This window comes from Hemiscyllium ocellatum, chromosome 14 (assembly GCF_020745735.1).
Source record: "Hemiscyllium ocellatum isolate sHemOce1 chromosome 14, sHemOce1.pat.X.cur, whole genome shotgun sequence".
Classification (NCBI taxonomy): Eukaryota; Metazoa; Chordata; class Chondrichthyes; order Orectolobiformes; family Hemiscylliidae; genus Hemiscyllium; species Hemiscyllium ocellatum.
Window position 1 is genome coordinate 25,995,984 of NC_083414.1, and position 13,535 is coordinate 26,009,518.

General features: G+C 40.2%; 1 protein-coding gene across 6 annotated transcripts in view; it reads right to left on the bottom strand.

Annotated features, from left to right (window-relative positions):
• tamm41 (TAM41 mitochondrial translocator assembly and maintenance homolog) overlaps positions 1-13,535 on the bottom strand; it is a 77,272-nt gene that overhangs the window by 54,622 nt on the left and 9,115 nt on the right. For all 6 annotated transcript variants that reach the window (XM_060835521.1, XM_060835523.1, XM_060835522.1 and 3 more), the window contains exons 4-6: positions 10,574-10,724; positions 9,864-10,009; positions 9,595-9,760 (exon numbers count right to left, since the gene is read on the bottom strand). In XM_060835521.1, coding sequence (XP_060691504.1) covers positions 9,595-9,760; positions 9,864-10,009; positions 10,574-10,724 — 463 coding nt within the window. The remainder of the gene's footprint in view (positions 1-9,594; positions 9,761-9,863; positions 10,010-10,573; positions 10,725-13,535) is intronic.

Genomic DNA, 13,535 nt, shown 5'->3' on the forward strand with positions numbered 1-13,535 from the left:
TAAGCAAGATAGAATAGGCAGATCCATCCATGTGCAATGGGAATTAATCAATTATTCTGCTTTGTTGATATCATGGCCTCAATTTAGAAATTATTTAGCTCAGCATTGTAGTTAGATACTCTAAACTTGAATTGTTATATATTCACAAAGAAGAGGATGGAAACAAGCAATTTCAAACACCTCACGAGTAGATCCTTACTAATCAACCTGTTCAGAAATGATACTTCAACTTCTGGACCAGATGAGACTTGAACCTGGGTTGCCTAGTTCAGAGGTAGGGACACTACAACTGCACCACAACAGCCCTCCAAAATGCCACATTTGATGTTTTTAAACCTGTTCAGACATGTTAAAACACATGTCTGCAGTAGGTAGTACTTGAACTCAGGCTGCCAGGTCCAGAGGTAGGGACACTATCACTACACCATAAGAGCCCTCCAAAATACCTCACTACCTTTCATTCAAGAATAAAATTTGAACTCAAATTTTATCATCCCTTTATGATGGGATTCAAATGTTAGCCTGGGATCCTGGATTGCTAGAACAGTGACAATAGAATGGTCTCCTCTAACCAAAATACCTCACTAACCATTTTCTAATCAACCTGTTCGGAGATATCATTGAACATCTCTACAGCAGGTGGGACTTGAACCTGGGTCTCCTGGCTCAAAGCTACCATTGTAGCAAGTGTCCCTCCAAAATGCCTCATGAATTTTATTGCATGGAAATCAGACTGTTCAGGTGCATTTCTTGGTGTGAACAGGCACAGTTAGAAAATATTTTCTATCTTTTTCAGGAATGGTATTACATACCTTTGGAGCAGGCAAGACTTGAAACTAGGCTCCTGGCTCAGAGGTAGGGGCCTACCTCTGAGCTCGAATTCCCAGGAGACAGGGAGGTCTGCAGATGCTGGAGATCAGAGTTGAGTGTGTGTTGCTGGAAAAGCACAGCAGGTCAGGCAGCATGTGAGGAGCAGGAAAATCAACGTTTCGAGCATAAGCCCTTCATCAGCCCTGAAATGTCAACTTTCCTACTCCTCATATGCTGCCTGACCTGCTGTGCTTTTCCAGCCACACACTCAACCATAGAAGTCCTGGATTCAAATCCCGCCTGCTCTAATCGAATGTAATAACATCTCTGCACATTTCTCTAATGGAAAGCACAGGGGTTCTTCTAGTGCAGTGACAGTGCCCCTACCTTTGTCTAAGCCCTTAGTTATGCCACATTTGGAACACTGTGTGCAGTTATGGTTGCAACATTACAGGATGGATGTGGAGGAACTGTACAGGGTGCAGAAGAGGTTTACCAGGATCTTGCCTGGATTGAAGAGTATGAGCTATAAGGAAAGGTTGGACAAACTTGGATTGCTTTGCTGCAGGATCAGAGGCTGTGAAACCACCAGATTGAAGGAGATGCACGAGAGGCATGGACAGGATGAATAGTCAGAATCTTTTATCCTAGGTGGAAACGTCAAGTACTAAGGGATATAGGTTTAAAAAGGGGAAATTTTAAAAGAGATGTGCAAGGAAAGTTTTTTTTTACAGAGTGTGGTAGGTACCTGGAATGTGTTGTCAATGCTGCTGTTAAAACCAGATACTTAGCAAAGATTAGGAGGCATTTAGACAGTCACATGAACTGTTAAAGATTAAAGGTATTTGAAACATGTGCAAGCAGATGAGGTTAGTTTAGAATTGCATCATGGTCAGCAAAAACATAGTGGGCTGAATGGCCTGTTCCTGTATGATATTGTTCTGTGTTCTATATATATTTGGAACAGACAGCCCGGGTTCAAGTACCATTTATAACATGTCTCAGTGGGTTGATATGAAACTATATCTAATGGAGAGCAGATTTCCAATGAAATGTTGGAATTTCATTATATCCTAGATAACATCGCAGGTAGAAAATATTATAATCTTTTCACCCTAATTGCTTGTAGATAAACGCAGTAATGACAGTTTAATATATATACACACACACACACACACACACTTACAAATTAGAGTGTGGAAGAAATGTATTTTAAAAAAGGAACATTTTAATACCTGTGCTGATTTTAAATTTAGTGATCTCCAAGTATTTGTTTCATTACAGAAACTCTCTGGATTATCTTTTATTGAATAAACTTAGCTTGTATTATTTTACACTTTGATCTTACAATTATATGCAATATTTTAATTTGGAATATTGATTGTCTTTAGTATAGCTCAGGAGAATGAAGTGAGTATCCCATACATTCCCCTGAGAAAAATATACCATGGCCTGGGGATAAGTGACCCACTCATCATCTACAAAGGGTGCAGATTTGGTGCATATCCAAAATAAGAGACAGTGAGGTCTGCAGATGCTGGCGATCAGAGTTGAGAGTGTGTGTTGCTGGAAAAGCACAGTAGGTAAGGCAGCATCCGAGGAGCAGGGAAATCGATATGTTTCAGGCTGGAGCCCATCATCTGGAATGTCATTCTTGGAATGGCATTATATGTGACTTATGCTGTAGATTACTTCATTGTACACCAATATATTAAACTGATGTAACTGTTTTTTGGAGATGTAACTAGCCAACGAGAGGGACACTGGTGGATACAGTAAGTTTGGATTTTCAGAAGGCTTTTGATAAAGTGTTACATAGACAGTGTTGCACAAAATTAGGGGTAATATATTTACATGAATTGAGGAGTAGCTAACAGACAAAACAGAATAGGAACAAATAGATAATTTTTAAGTTGGCAAGTTATAATTGGTGGGATTGCCCAAGAATTAATAGTGAAAATAGACACAAGACGGTCTAACTTCAATAGTTGTCTCTTGCCAAAAGGTGCCTGTTATGCATCTGAAAACATAAGTTGTCCTGGAGATCATTAGATGTTCCTCATGTCTGCATTTCACAGACTTTAGCATAAGAAGGGTCTAAAAAGTAATTTAAGGATCTCTCTCCAACATTAGAATTTGAAGGAACATTAATCAGCATTCTGTGCTCCAACCTCCACACTGAATATTTAAAGATAGTGGGAGGCACAAACATAAAAAGGTAAGTTTTTTTTAAGTAGTTTCATAATGTGGAGCGAGTGGGACTGAAATAAAAACAAATTGCTAGTGAAACTCAGCAGACCTGGCAGAATCTGTGGAGTCAGTGAGAGATACCGCAGGCAGTCAGACAGAGTTAATGTTGAGTATAGTAACTCGTTTGTGAAATGGTCCCAGTTCCAGATGCTTTCAAACCTGTTGGATTTCTCTAACACTTTGTGTTTTTATTCGAGATCTCCAGCTTCAACAATATTTAGCTTTTATAGGAACATGATTGATCCTTCTGCCTCCACAGAATTGTTTCAGGCCAAATAAGTATCAGCTCACATTCACTCTTTCCCAATTGTTTCAATGACCAGAGACAAATATCAATTGTTGGTGGAGGGCCATCAACTTGGTGAAAAACACTGCTGGGTTTGCCTGAATCATGCTGATCTCCCAGTGCAAAAAACTGTACAATGGTGTTGCAACTAGCACATTCTCAATTTCAAGAACTATGTGCTAGGGACCATACTAGGGACTATGTGGCTGGAGCAGCCACATTCTAAGGTTCTCTCACCACATGACACAACTCCTTTGACCTAGATGGACTGAAGAATGTTTGACAGGAAATGTAATTGCAATTACAAATTATATTTACAATTTGTCATTTATCTCAAGAGGGTTGGAATATAAAAGCACTGTTGTGCTGCTGAGACTTTATAAAGCTCTGGTTAGGCCCCATTTGGAGTACTGTGTCCAGTTTTGGTCCCTACACCTCAGGAAGGACATACTGGCACTGGAGCGTGTCCAGCGGAGATTCACACGGATGATCCCTGGAATGGTAGGTCTAACATATGAGGAACGGCTGAGGATCCTGGGATTGTATTCATTGGAGTTTAGAAAATTAAGGGGAGATTTAATAGAAACTTACAAGATAATACATGGCTTGGAAAGGGTGGGCGCTAGGAAATTGTTTCCATTAGGTGAGGAGACTAGGACCCGTGGACACAGCCTTAGAATTAGAGGGGGTAAATTCAGAAAAGAAATGCGGAGACATTTCTTCAGCCAGAGAGTGGTGGGCCTGTGGAATTCATTGCTGCAGAGTGCAATGGAGGCTGGGACGCTAAATGTCTTCAAGGCAGAGATTGATAAATTCTTGATGTCACAAGGAATTAAGGGCTACTGGGAGAATGCGGGTAAGTGGAGTTGAAATGCCCATCAGCCAAGATTGAATGGCGGAGTGGACCCGATGGGCCGAATGGCCTTACTTCCACTCCTATGTCTTATGGTCTTAATTATAGATCATATTTCCAAGTGATGCAAGAGAGTGGGAGTGCCAATTCCTATATATTGAAAGAAATTGAATTGTGTCACATTTATGTAATGTATGTTTACGAATCATATGAATAAACTATGTTTTTTTTAAAGAATGCCCCAGGACCTACCCTGACGCTGGCTACTTTATAGCTAGCCTAAGTTAGTCCAGAGAAAGCAGCACATTGCCTTATTAGTATCCAGGAAAGTTTGGACGAAGGAAACTTCAACCTTCAATGGGTCAACATGCAATTGTCTATAAGCATGTTACCATTCCAGTTAAAGTTCAATGTTTGTCATCCTTAAAGGCATGTGGTAACAGATTATTTAGGCTTGACTCAGCTCTTGTGAAACTAGTTTACGGATGTCTAATAATGTAGTTGATGATGTCTAATAACAGTGAAACTCACATGAGTAGTCATTTACAGTAGAAATTGAGTATTCCAGGCACAGCAAATGCTTTGAACATACATAGTTTGTGCATTTTGTTGACATCACTAATAATAAGGCTCATAATACAAAAACAACATGGTTATAAAAATAACCAACTGAAACTTGTATGTTTTTAAAAAGAAAGTCTTTCAAAGCTTGAATTCTATGACAGCATAGAATGAATCAACCCAAATCCGCAATTTGAAAACTTTACCATTATAAAGAGTTTGCACATGTAGAGTAAGGTGCTTTGGAAGGCAATGTAACAGCATGAGATAGAGCAGCTAAGAAGCCTATCTTCCTGCCTCCAGCTTATAAAACCAGTTTGAAGAAAGCATTTTTCATAAAGTGACATTTTCAAAAGCATGCTCTCTCTTTGGTAATTTTGAAGGGGTACTTCCAAGACAATTTGCCACACAAGACATATGGCCATGTTGTAAGTTTGCACACTGAGCTGGAAGATTGTTCTCAGACATTTCATTACCATGCTAGGTAACATCATCAGTGAGCCCCCATTGAAGCGCTGGTATTCTGTCCTGCTTTCTATTTACGTGCTTTGTTCTGCTGTGGTGGGCGAAACCTCCTTTGAAGTGCTGGTGTTCTGTCCCGCTTTCTATTTATGTGTCTTGGTTTGTTATGGTGGGTGATAGCACTTCTGGCTTTTTCTCTGACAGGTTGATAAATGGGGTCCAAATTGATATATTTGTTGATGGAGTTCAGTTTGAATGCCAGGCCTCTAGGAATTCCCCATGCTTGTCTTTGTTTAGCCTCTCCCAGGATGGATGTATTGCCCCAGTTGAACTTGTGTCCCTTATCGTCTGTGTATAAGGATAGCAGTGGTAGGTGGCTATGCCTTTTGGATGCTCGTTGGTGTTTGTGTATCCAGGTGGTTAGTTTCCTGCCAGTCTGTCTGATGTAATGTTTGTTACAATTCTTGCAGGGTATTTTGTATGTGACATTTGCTCTCTGGCTGTTGATAGAGTGTCCTTTAGATTCATCAAGAGCTGTTTCAGTGTGTTGGCAGATCTGTGGGTTACTATGATGCCACGGGCTGTAGTAATCTGGTCATCATCTCAGAGATGTCCTTATTGTTTGGTAGTGTGGCTAGAGTCTCTAGGAATGTTGTATCTTCTTGTTTAGGTTTGTTGTGCAAGATTTGGCGGACTGTGCTTATCAGGTACCCGTTGTTCTTGAATAAGTTATAAAGGTTTTTTTCTTTGGCATCTCGTAGTTCCTGGCTGTTGGAGTGTGTTGTGTGTTTAAAGAGTGTCCTGATGCAGCTCCATTTGTTGGTGTTGGGATGATTGCTCCTATAGTTGAGTATCTGGTCTGTGTGTGTGTGTGTGTGTCACTTTCCTTAGACGCTGGTCTGCAGCTTTTGGTTCTACTGTGACATCTAGGAAGGGGAGTCTGTTGTTGTTGTTTTCTTCCTCTTTGGTGAACTTTATACCAGTAAGGATGTTTTTTGTGTTTGCGAGTTTCTTCTAATTTGTTCTGTTTCATGATGACAAAGGTGTCATCCACATAGCGGACCCAAAGCTTGGGCTGTTCTAACGTCTGTATAACTGCTTCTGCCAAGAATCCTGATATTGGTGATCCCATGGGTGTCCTGTTGATTTGTTTGTATGTCTTGTTGTTGAAGGTGAAGTGGGTTGTGAGACACAGGTCTACTAGTTTGAGGATGCTGTCCTTGCTGATAGAGTTGGTGCTGTCTCGTGTTTGTGTCCTTGGTTTTTCTAGTAGTGCAGCCAGTGTTTCTTTGGTGAAGATGATGTTTATTGATATGAATAGAGCCGCCATGGAGAAGGAAACCATGACCTTGTCGTCCTCTACCTTGGTGTCTCTGATGATGTTCAGGAATTCCTTGGTGGAGTAGATGAAGTGGCTTGAGTTTTCTACGAGGTGTTTCAGTTTGTGTTGAAGTTCCTTTACTAGTCTGTATGTTGGTGTGCCGGGATGTGAGACAATGGGTCTGAGCAGGGCCCACGATTTGTGTACCTTTGGTAATCCATAGAAACTGGGTACGTTTGATCCTTCATTCTTTGGAGGTATTTCTCGTTAATTTCACCTGTTTTGTGGAGTTTCTTCAGTGACGACATAATATGGTTTTCCATCTTTGGAGTCAGATCCATCACCACCAACAAGTCAGGTCCATCACCACCTGTTGGTAGGTATCAGTATCTGTGAATAGTGTGCTTGCTTTCTCATTGTATTTTGCTCTGTTCAGGATGACGGTCATGCACCCTTTGTCTGGCTGTACTATTTTAATATTTCTGTCTTTTCTAAGTCTTTCCAGGATTTTCCTTTCCTGTTTGTTGAGTGTTGAGAGTGTTCCCTTCTTTCTTTCTGCTTAGTGTTGGTGCTACTGTCTGTTTGATGGCCCGCTGGATTTCTTCAGTCAGTCTGTTGTCTTTCAGAGTTCATTCCAGTGCTGCTAAGTCCCTTTTTTCCACACCCTGTTGAAGTTCATCTCTCATACTAGGATTGTTTTTCCCATGTTTGAGTGTGGTCGGTTCTTTATCCAAGACTCTGAATTGTCTGTGTTATTGCTGTGTGTAAGCTTATCCAGTTTTTATTGTTGGGCTAGTCTTTTCTTTGTCTTGTTCTGCTATTGGTTAGTATTAATGGCTTGTTATAGCATACTTGTCCATTCCTGGTCAGTCGCGTTGGTGTACAGAGTTTTTTGGCATGAAATTTCATGTTCGTATTTGTGGGTTCCTTCTAATTTGTTCTGTTTCATGATTGACAAAGATATGATCCATATAGTGGACCCAAAGCTTGGGCTGGATCATGGGGAGGGCTCTTTGATCCAACCTCTGCATAAATGTTTCTGCCAAGAATCCGGATATTGGTGATCACATGGGTATACCATTGATTTGTTTGCAGGTCTACCAACATCTACAGGAAAGTGACACACACAGACCAGAAACTCAACTACAGGAGCAATCATCCCAACACCGGCAAATGGAGCTGCATCAGGACACTCTTTAAATGAGCCACAACACACTCCAGCACCCAGGAACTACGAGGTGTCGAAGAAAAACACCTATACAACTTATTCAAGAACAATGGGTACCTGATAAACATAGTTCACTGATTCTTACACAACAAACCTAAAGAAGACGACAACACGCCCAGAGACTCTAGCCATATCACCATACCAAAGACATCTTGGAGGTGACGACCAGACTACTGCGGCCCCTTGGCATCATAGTAGCCCACAAACTACCAACACAGTGGAACAGCTCCTGATAAATCTAAAGGACACTGTACCAACCAACAGAACAAACATGATATACAAAATACCCTGCAAGGACTGCAACAAACATTACATCAGACAGACTGGCAAGAAACTAGCCACCAGGATACACAAATACCTACGAGTCACCAAAAAGACAACCAACTATCACTGGTATCCTTACACACAGACGATAAGGAACACTAGTTCAACTGGGACAATACATCCATCCTGCGACAGGCTAAACAAAGACACACATGGGGAATTCCTAGAGGCCTGATATTCAAATTGAACTCCATCAACAAATATATCAATTTGGACCCCATTTGTCAACCTGTCAGAGAAAGAGCCAGAAGTGCTATCACCCACCATAACAAACCAAGACACATAAATAGAAAGCGTGACAGAACACCAGCACTTCAAAAGGAGGTTTCTGATGAGGTTACCTAGCATAGTGACAAAATGTCTGAGAACAAATGTACTAGCTCAGCGAGCAAACTTCCAACCTGAGCTACAAATCTTCACAAAAATTGCAAATGTTTGGCTGTATTTTTATTAATAAAGATGGTAATTCTTTTAGATGTAATGACGTTTTTACACTATTAAATTGTCTCATAGATTAACAGAGTCATGGAGCCATACAGTGCGGAGACAAACCCTCCAGTCCATGCTGAAATAATCCCAAACTAAACTAGTCCGACCTGCCTGTTCCTGGTCCATATCCCTCCAACCTTTTCTGTTCATGCACTTATCCAAATGTCTTTTAAACACCATCATTGTACCCACATCCACCACTTCCTTGGGAAGTTCATTCAACATGTGAACCACCCTCTATAAAAAAAATTGCCCCTCATGTCTTTTTAAAATCTCTCTCCTCTCACCTTGTGCCATTTCCTATTTTCTGGCATCTAATGTTTTGTAATTCAGGGAAATACATTCCTGATTCCTCTAAGTTACAATGTTGAACATTGTGCTGCTCATTAAGCAGAAGTATCTTGCATTCTCTTGACTTATTGTTTCATTGAGTTTCTGCAGGTTCAAAAGCAACACAATCTCTAATAACCTGAAGGAAGGTCTTTAATATAATTCTCATAACAAGTTTATTTTTTGCAAGTAACATAGGACTAATTAAATCATTCAGAGGACAAAAGAACATCTGTAGTGAGGAACGTATGGGGGCAAAAGTGCTGCTAGTCTGAATAGATGCCCCACTAATAGAGGAATGGATTAATTCTGGGAGTATGATAAGTCCAGATATACAGAGGACCCTTGATTACCTGAATGTCAATTATTCGAATTTTGGATTATCTGAACAAGATTGCAAGGTCCCAATGCTTGGCTAAACTGTGTTATCTCAACATTCAATTATCTGAACAAACTACTCCCCACTCGAGTCGTTCGAATAATCGAGGTTCCCCTGTAAATGGGCAAGCATTGCATATATACAAAACATGTAAATATCTGGAACGAGTTGAGAATCAGAATCTAAACTATTCAAATGTTTAAGACGGCAAAACATCAAACATCATTATTAGGTTGTAAAGAAAATTCTGCAAGTCCTGTTTATAATTCATTAACTAAAATAAAAATTATTTACCACTTACTTTGTTGTATTAGTAATCCACAGTCTGGGTCCTGGGCTACTTGAAGCAAGATCTCCTCAACATCTCTATTTTTCCCTGGTTGGTCTACTAAACGAGTTATCTCTTGTTGAAGAGTTCTAGGCAAAGCCATCAACTGATTGAATTGACCTTCTGGACTTTTATCAAGCTTAAAAATAAATAGAATTCATTATCACTGTTCAATAGTAGAATTTATGTTAATTAATATAGCAAATTGCATCCAACTGGTTTCCAAACTGAAGAGCCATTACCTCTAATTTACCCAATTGCTGCTTGTAGACCACTTGAGGGCACTCCTGCAAAATGTTGTTGTATAGTCTTTGGAAGTTTTCCATGTTTGCAGTAACAATATTCATTACTTTTGATCGGTCTTCTCCAATAATCATTCGAAAATCACCTGATTTAAAAAAGAATTTATTCTATTATAACCAAAATTTACACAAATTTGACCTTCCATTGTCTTGAATTCCTGAAGTGACAATGTTTTATGATTAAAATATTAAAGCAACTTATATTTTTATTGCATCATTAAATATAAAAGAAAAAATCTCATCTGTTTATGGACACTGCAGCTGCAGGCGAGACATTAAACAGGTAGATCAAGATTGATTGAAAAGGAATTTTGAATCTCTTAAAAAGTTGGAAAGAACAGGAAAGGTTGGTGTGAGGACTAACAGAGAAAAGGGTCATCCTCCAATAGCGCAGCAAAGCAAAGGGTGGGAGCTGAGTCAGAGGAATGCAGTATTTTGGAAGGAATATGGGGATGAAAGGGACCACAGGGGCAAGATCATTGATGGAGTTGGAAATGAAAACAGTGCAAGAACAAATAAATCAAGTACTCAACTGACATGAGTGAATGTAATAGTTGTAGTCAAAAGATTTGCATGAATTTTCACTTGCTATTCAGTTATTTGAAACATTCATCTAAGGGGCACCAACAGTAACTACAAATTAAACAAACCAGAGTACGAGAGTCCAGCAATACGAACGTAGAGCTCCTCCTCTGTAAATGATTCTGGCAGCATAAGAAATGCTGTGATCACTGCACTTTTCAGGTTCTTAGCCAGTGCATTTTGCAATTTGCCATTTTCATTTTGGATTAATATCTTCACCTGAAAATGAACACAGATTTCAGTGATGCTTTGCCAGCCTGCGCATACAAAGCATTAGTGCATGAAACATCTCTTGTGCAGTAAGATGACCCTTTCCTGGAAGAGCAAGTCAACCACTGCAATTTCTTACTTAATTGATACAGGTGACCGAATTATTCCTTTTGATGAGCAGTATTGCATGAACATCTCCATAATACAAAATCAACTGAATTGATGATGGCAGAAAGGCTAAGAGGTTATTAAAGTTTCCAGAACAAGTAATAGGATAGAGAATATAGAAAGGCTTAGGAATATAACTTCAGGCATATCAAATAAAGGGATCAGGATGAGAAAAGGGGTAGTCCTTGCAGGACTGAAGGTGTTATATTTCAATGCATGCAGTATGTGAAATATGGTAAATCAGCTTGTAACGCAGATTGAAATTAGGGCATATGATGGCAAGGACACCACAGAGACATGGCTGTAAGGGGATCAGGGCCGGGAACTAAGTATCCAAGAATACCCTCCTATCGAAAGGACAGGTAGATAAGCGGGGGGGGGGGCAGGGATGCCTTGTTAGTCAGAAATGATATTAAAATCAAAAACAATTGTGAAATATAAAATCTGTTTGGGTAGAGTTGAGGATCCACAAAGGAAAAAAAGACCCTGAGGGGAGTTACGTACAGGCCTCATAGCAATAGTCAGGATGTGGGGGAAGAAAATAAATCTTGAGGTAGAAAAGATTTTAAGAAAGGGACTATTATAATAATCATGGGAGACTTCACTGTGCAGGTAGACTCTGAAAATCAGGTTGACAGCGGATCAGGGCTGCAGGATTTGAGCCATAGGGAGAGGTTTAATAGGCTGGGGCTGTTTTCCCTAGAGCTTTGGAGGTTGAGGGGTGACCATAAGAGATTTATAAAATAATGAGGAGCATGGATAAGGTAAATAGACAAGGTCTTTTCCCTGGGATGGGGAGTCCAAAATTAGAGTGTATAGGTTTAGGGTGAGAAGGGAAAGATTTAAAAGAGACCTAAAGGGCAACGTTTTCATGCAGTGGGTGATGCATGTGTGGAATGAACTGCCAGAGGAAGTCGTGGAGGCTGGCACAATTGCAACATTTAAATGGCATCGGGATAGGTATATAAATAGGGAGATTTTGGAGGGATATGGGCCAGGTGCTGGAAGGTGGGACTACATTGGTTTGGGATATCTGGTTGGCATGGACGAGTTGGACTGAAGGGTCTGTTTCTGTGCTGTATATCTCTATGACGAAGTCATCTCAAATAAAGAATTGATGGTTTTTTGGAGCAGCTTGTGGTAGAGTCCACTAGGGAACAGGCAATTTTGGAATTGATGACACATAATGAGGTAGATTTGATTAGGGAGCTTAAGGAACCCTTAGGAGGGCAGTAGCAACAATATGATAGAATTCACTCTACAGTTTGTGAGGAAGAAGCTTGATTCAGATGTAACAGTATGACAATTGAGTAAAGGTGACTATAAAGGCATAAGGGAGGAGCTGGCTAGAGACTGGAAGGGGAACCTAGCAGTGAAGATGGTAGAGCCACAATGGCAGGAGTTTCTCGGGTAATTCAAAAGGTATAGAAGAAATTTGTCCCAAGGAAGAAGGAACATAGTAAAGGGCAGCACAAGACAACCGTAGCTAACAAGGGAAGTCATGAACAGCATAATAGCAAAAGCAAAAGCATATCATGTGGTAAAGGTTGGTGGGAAATTAGAGGATTGGGAAGCCATTAAAACCAGCAGAGGATAACTAAAAAAGCAATAAGCAGGGAGAAGATGAAATATGAGGGTAAACTAGATAGTAATATAAAAGAAGATTGCAAGGGTTTTTTTTAAAGACATATGAAAAAGTAAGTGAAAGGCAAGAGTAGATATCAGAATACTGGAAAATGAGACTGGAGAAAAAGTAATGGGGAACAAAGAGATGGTGGAGGAACTGAACAGATATTTTGCATTAGTACTCATGGTGGAACACACTGGTAGGGTACCAGAACTTCAAAATAGTTGAGAGGAAGAAGTGAGTGTAGCAGCCATCACTAAGGAGAAGGTGCGGAGGAAGCTGAAAAAGCTGAAGTTGGATAAATCACCCAGACCAGATAAACTACAGCTGAGAGCTCTGAAGGAGATAGCTGAAGAGGTTGTGGAGGCACTGATGGTGACCTTTCTTGGATCATTGAAGTCAGGCAGGGTCTCAGAGGACTAGAAAATGGCTAATGTAACACCCTGTTTAAAAGGGAAGGAAGGCAGAAGACAGGAGGTTATAGGACTGTTAGTTTAACCTTGGTCATTGGTAATATTTTAGAGTCCATTACTAAGGATGAGATTGTGGAGAACTTGGAAGTGCAAAGTAAAACAGGACTGAGTCAGCATGGCTTTGTTAAGGGGATGTCATGACTGACTAATTTGTTAGAATTTTTTAAGGAGTGAAGAGCAAGTTAGACAAAAGAGAGCCAGTGGATGTTATCTATTTGGATTTTCAGAAGGCCTTTAACAAGGTGCCTTACAGGATGCTGCTAAGTAAGAGGCCATAGTGTTATGGGTAAGGTACTGACAATGATAGAGGATTTGCTAATTGGCAGAAGATGGAGAGTGGGGATTAAGAGATATTTTTCAGGAGGCAATGATTAGTGGAGTTCCATATGTGTCTGCGTTGAGATCACAACTATTCACATTATACATTAACAATCTGGATGAAGGAACTGAGGGCATTATTGCTAAGCTTTCAGATGACACAAAAATAGATGGAAGGACAGATAGTGCTGAGGATAAGGGGAAGCTGAAGGATAAGAGAGTGGGCAGTAAAGT